Source organism: Raphanus sativus, unplaced genomic scaffold, assembly GCF_000801105.2.
Source record: "Raphanus sativus cultivar WK10039 unplaced genomic scaffold, ASM80110v3 Scaffold4999, whole genome shotgun sequence".
Classification (NCBI taxonomy): domain Eukaryota; kingdom Viridiplantae; phylum Streptophyta; class Magnoliopsida; order Brassicales; family Brassicaceae; genus Raphanus; species Raphanus sativus.
The window spans coordinates 1-5,243 of NW_026620299.1; the positions used below are offsets into that span (position 1 = coordinate 1).

Consider the following 5,243-nt stretch of genomic DNA (forward strand, 5'->3'; position numbering starts at 1 on the left):
GAATTAAAAATCATAATTTATATTCATAAATTTATTTGATTTAAATACTTTAAAAAGAAAATATAGGCAAAACATATTAAAGGGTGAAATAAACAAGAATAACATGTAACTAATATAGAACTAACTTGGTGTAAGTATGGATTTTAACGTTTTAGTGTTAGTGTCCAACTTTGATGTCCATGTCCACATTTTGTGTTTAAGTATTTTTTGTCCATATCTACATTTTTTCCGTCCACATTTTCTATGTCAATGTATTTTTATATAATTTTTAAAATATATAAAATATATATATACAAATGGATCTTAAAATATAGAGAAAAAGAAATTATAATTTATTGTACCAATTATAATTTCTTTATATATCTTAAAATTTTGAAAAAGACAAATATCTATATATATGTTGAGAAGAAAGAATATTTTATTATCAAATCTACTTTCAAAACTAGTCCTCACCTTTGGATTGGCTTTCATCCGACATCTGTTGTTTGTCACTGTTCTCCAGGAACCAAACGACAATTTCTCCGAGTAAACACAAAACGCAAAGCTGTACGGTACTTGACAACTTGACAATATAAAAATATTATCATTAACTCAACTCTGGTCTCGGTTAAGGAAGTGAGGGGCATAATAGTCTCAAATCAGTTCAGAAACATGTTAAAGTGTCCTTCGAGCGTGATGTGTCTGAATGTGTTCAAAAAGAGAAAAAAGTGTCCGAATATGTAACTCACTCTCAATAGATCTTCGCATAAATAACTATCAGACCCTTTGATAAATGATAGTAATATCAGCTGTTTTTTTACTACTTACAAAACAAAACAAAAAAACGGCTAAACGTTTTCTACTATTTATATCCCCTCGTTCAGTGTTTCACGAACTTATCGAGAGCTTCTTTAGGGGGTCTTTCCTCTCTTCTTCATTATACACACTACACTATAGTGTTAGTGTAGAGGTATCAGTCGTATCACTAGAAAAAAAAATGGCCGTGGTCACTTCAAGAATAGTGTTATCATCTCTTTCTCTTCTCGTAGCACTAATCCACTGCTTCTCACCCATCCACTGCTCCAACACCATCGGAAAAGGCTACCGTTTGATCTCAATCGAAGAATCTCCAGACGGTGGTTTCATCGGCTATCTCCAAGTTAAACAGAAGAACAAAATCTACGGCTCAGACATCACCACACTCCGTCTCTTCGTCAAGTAAGTTCACACCACTCTCTTATCCTCTACTTCGCACCCTACACTTCCTGCTCGATTTCTAACCGTTGGATCCTCACAGGCACGAGACCGATGCTCGCCTCCGCGTTCACATCACAGACGCCAAGAAACAACGATGGGAGGTCCCCTACAACCTCCTCCCCCGCGAGCAGCCGCCGCGGGTCGGAAAACTGATCGGAAAATCAAGAAAATCACCGATCACAGTCCAAGAACTCTCCGGGTCGGAGCTCATCTTCAGCTACACCACAGATCCGTTCAGCTTCGCCGTGAAACGTAGATCCAACGGCCAAACGCTCTTCAACACAAGCTCAAACTCAGCCTTCGGTGAGATGGTGTTCAAGGACCAGTACCTCGAGATCTCGACGTCGTTACCTAAAGACGCGTCCATATACGGACTAGGCGAGAACTCGCAGGCCAACGGGATCAAACTCGTACCTAACGAGCCGTACACGCTCTACACGGAGGACGTGTCGGCCATCAACCTCAACACCGATCTTTACGGTTCGCATCCGGTTTACATGGACATGAGGAACGTGGGAGGCAAACCGTACGCTCATGCGGTTCTGCTTCTCAATAGTAACGGTATGGACGTGTTCTATAGAGGAACGTCTTTGACTTACAAAGTCATCGGAGGAGTTTTTGATTTTTACTTCGTCGCCGGACCTTCGCCTCTCGACGTCGTTGATCAGTACACTTCGTTAATCGGACGGCCGGCTCCCATGCCGTATTGGTCTCTAGGTAAATATTTTTATTGCTCTGTTTCTCCTTCATTTTGTTTATTGGTTAGTTATGAACTAGTATAATAGTTAGTATATTATGCTACAAATATTAAAGATAAAATACTGTTGATTTTATCATAAACTTTAGTCTATTTTTAAATAGACATCTAATCTATTTCAATAAAAATTTAATCTATTTATTTTTGAAATTTAGATTTTTGATTTAGCCGTTTTTTGCTGAGTATGTAGGACTAGGGGTTTATTGGGAGCATTTATGTCTTTTGCTTATGAGAATTTATTAGATTAATGTTCTGTAGTAAAATGAAACTAGAAAAGACAAATTCGTTTTATAGGATCAGTGATTAATGATTATGTTTCTGAAAATAGATTTGCGTATCTATTGCTAATAAGAATCTATTAAAACTCAACGATGTGTTGAATAGTTTTGTAATAACTAGCACATGTAGTAATGGAGTTCACAGTAGAGAGGATCTGATCTTTATCCGACACAACTTTTAGAAAGGTTACCTTTTTTTGTGGAATATCCTGTAGTATAGATGGAGGTCGCTTTCTAATTATAGCTTACATTTTTAAAAAGATAAAAGAAGAACGTGAAGACATTTCTTTTGCTTTCCTCTTTTGGTGAATGTCAATCCTCGCAATTTTTAATTGGTGCCTATACGATCTTGATGTTGGCCCATGGTGGAAACTGGACCACGGTTCATTTATTGAGTTAGACATTAAAGAAGAAGCAAGACTTTGGTTTTAGCCATGTGACATATTCATTATATAACCCATTACTACTCTTGTTTCAATATTTGTGTCGTAGGGTTTCACCAATGTAGATGGGGATACCATAACTTATCAGTTGTTGAAGACGTAGTTGACAATTACAAAAAGGCTAAGATCCCACTTGATGTGATATGGAACGATGATGATCACATGGACGGACACAAAGACTTCACACTGAATCCCATCACCTATCCTCGTGCCAAGCTACTCAAGTTCTTGGACAGAATCCACAAGATGGGTATGAAGTATGTTGTGATCAACGACCCTGGCATTGGTGTCAACGCTAGCTACGGTGTATACCAACGAGCCATGGCTAACGACGTGTTCATCAAGTATGAAGAAAAGCCTTTCTTGGCCCAAGTGTGGCCTGGTGCGGTTCACTTCCCTGATTTTCTTAACCCTAAGACAGTTGCTTGGTGGGGAGATGAGATCCGCCGCTTCCATGAGATGGTCCCTATCGATGGTTTATGGATCGACATGAACGAAGTATCGAACTTTTGTTCTGGACTATGCACGATCCCAAAGGGGAAACAGTGTCCGAGTGGAGAAGGACCTGGTTGGGATTGTTGCTTGGATTGCAAGAATATAACCAAAACCAGATGGGATGATCCTCCTTACAAGATCAATGCAACTGGAGTCATAGCCCCTGTCGGTTTCAAGACCATCGCCACGAGTGCTTTACATTACAACGGTGTGAGAGAGTATGATGCTCATAGCATCTACGGATTCTCCGAGACCATTGCGACACACAAGGCGTTACAGTCTATCGAAGGGAAACGTCCTTTTATTTTATCCCGGTCTACTTTCGTCGGTTCGGGTCGGTACGCTGCTCATTGGACCGGAGATAACCAAGGAACATGGCAGAGCTTGCAAGTGTCTATCTCAACGATGCTAAACTTCGGAATCTTCGGTGTTCCTATGGTTGGTTCGGACATCTGTGGCTTCTACCCTCAACCAACAGAGGAACTCTGTAACCGTTGGATCGAAGTCGGTGCGTTTTATCCGTTTTCGAGAGACCACGCTAACTACTACTCTCCACGACAAGAGCTATACCAATGGGACACGGTCGCTGAGTCGGCTCGTAACGCTCTTGGTATGAGATACAAGATCCTTCCTTACCTCTACACGCTTAACTACGAAGCTCACATGACCGGTGCACCTATCGCTAGACCGCTCTTCTTCTCTTTCCCCGAGTTCACCGAGTGTTACGGCTCGAGCAGGCAGTTCTTGCTAGGAAGCAGCTTAATGATATCTCCGGTTCTCGAACAAGGCAAAACAGAAGTAGAAGCTCTGTTCCCGCCGGGTTCTTGGTACCACATGTTTGACATGACTCGAGCCGTTGTGTCCAAGAAAGGGAAGCGCGTGATTCTCCCTGCTCCGTTGAACTTCGTGAACGTTCATCTTTACCAAAACACTATATTACCCATGCAACGAGGAGGGTTGATCTCGAAAGAAGCGAGAACGACGCCGTTTAGTCTCGTCATTGCATTCCCCGCTGGTGCTACCGAGGGGTACGCGAAGGGTAAACTTTATCTAGACGAGGACGAGCTTCCGGAGATGAAGCTAGGGAACGGACAGTCCACGTACATTGACTTCTACGCTTCGGTGGGAAACGGAACCGTGAAGATGTGGTCGGAAGTGAAGGAAGGGAAGTTTGCGTTGAGCAAAGGATGGGTGATTGAGAAGGTTAGTGTTTTGGGACTTAGAGGAGGAGGACAAGCTTCTGAGATTGAGATCAATGGAAGTCCGGTCTCGAACCAGGAGAAGAAGATTGAGGTGAGCTCGAAGGAGCATACGTATGTGGTTGGGTTGGAGGAGGAAGGAGAGAACAAGAGTGTGATGGTTGAAGTTAGGGGCCTTGAGATGCTAGTGGGTAAGGACTTCAACATGTCTTGGAAAATGGGTATATAACGGTGCTAATTAATTTACATGTGAGAGTTTGATTTAATTATTGTAAAAGAGAATGAGATTTGATTAAAAATAAATAAATAAATAATGCTCATTCTTCTTCTTTCGGATAATTAAAATTAAAAATCGAAGTTTGGTTTTACATCAGACTATCTCTTTTTCTTTTATGAGATATTAGGACACCTCCAAACATATTCTATTTTCTATTCCAAACATAAATCTGGAGTAAAAGATTTTTCAACCCCACTCATTTCTAACCCCAAAATAAAGCAATGACTAGAGTTACTTCATTTATAGAATATTTTTACCTATTATTCCATTTTGGTGTTGATTTATTTGTGAAATGATCTTTTAATCTTTTAATGTTTTTATCTCTTACCTAAATAATACTTAAAAATCATACAATAACATAAATAAACAAGATATTTCATTATTTAATAATTTTACATAAAAATACATAACATAATTAAAAATAATAATAATATAAAATAAAAATGACATAAAAGGATCTACCATTGTGTTTCGCTATTGTGAAAATACCTGTTTGGTTTTGTAAAAAATGTTAAGAAATTAAAACAATGACCATGTACCATGAAAGATAATTTATGA

At 39.5% G+C, this 5,243-nt stretch overlaps 1 protein-coding gene across 1 annotated transcript; it reads left to right on the forward strand.

Annotated features, from left to right (window-relative positions):
* The first annotated feature begins 787 nt into the window (after positions 1–787).
* Positions 788–4,737, forward strand: LOC108827896 (alpha-xylosidase 1). The gene is given in 4 exon segments (XM_018601409.2): positions 788–1,197; positions 1,277–1,953; positions 2,764–4,634; positions 4,636–4,737. Coding segments are annotated over 4 exon segments (2,784 nt in total). The 5' UTR covers positions 788–976; the 3' UTR covers positions 4,651–4,737.
* Positions 4,738–5,243: the final 506 nt, after the last annotated feature.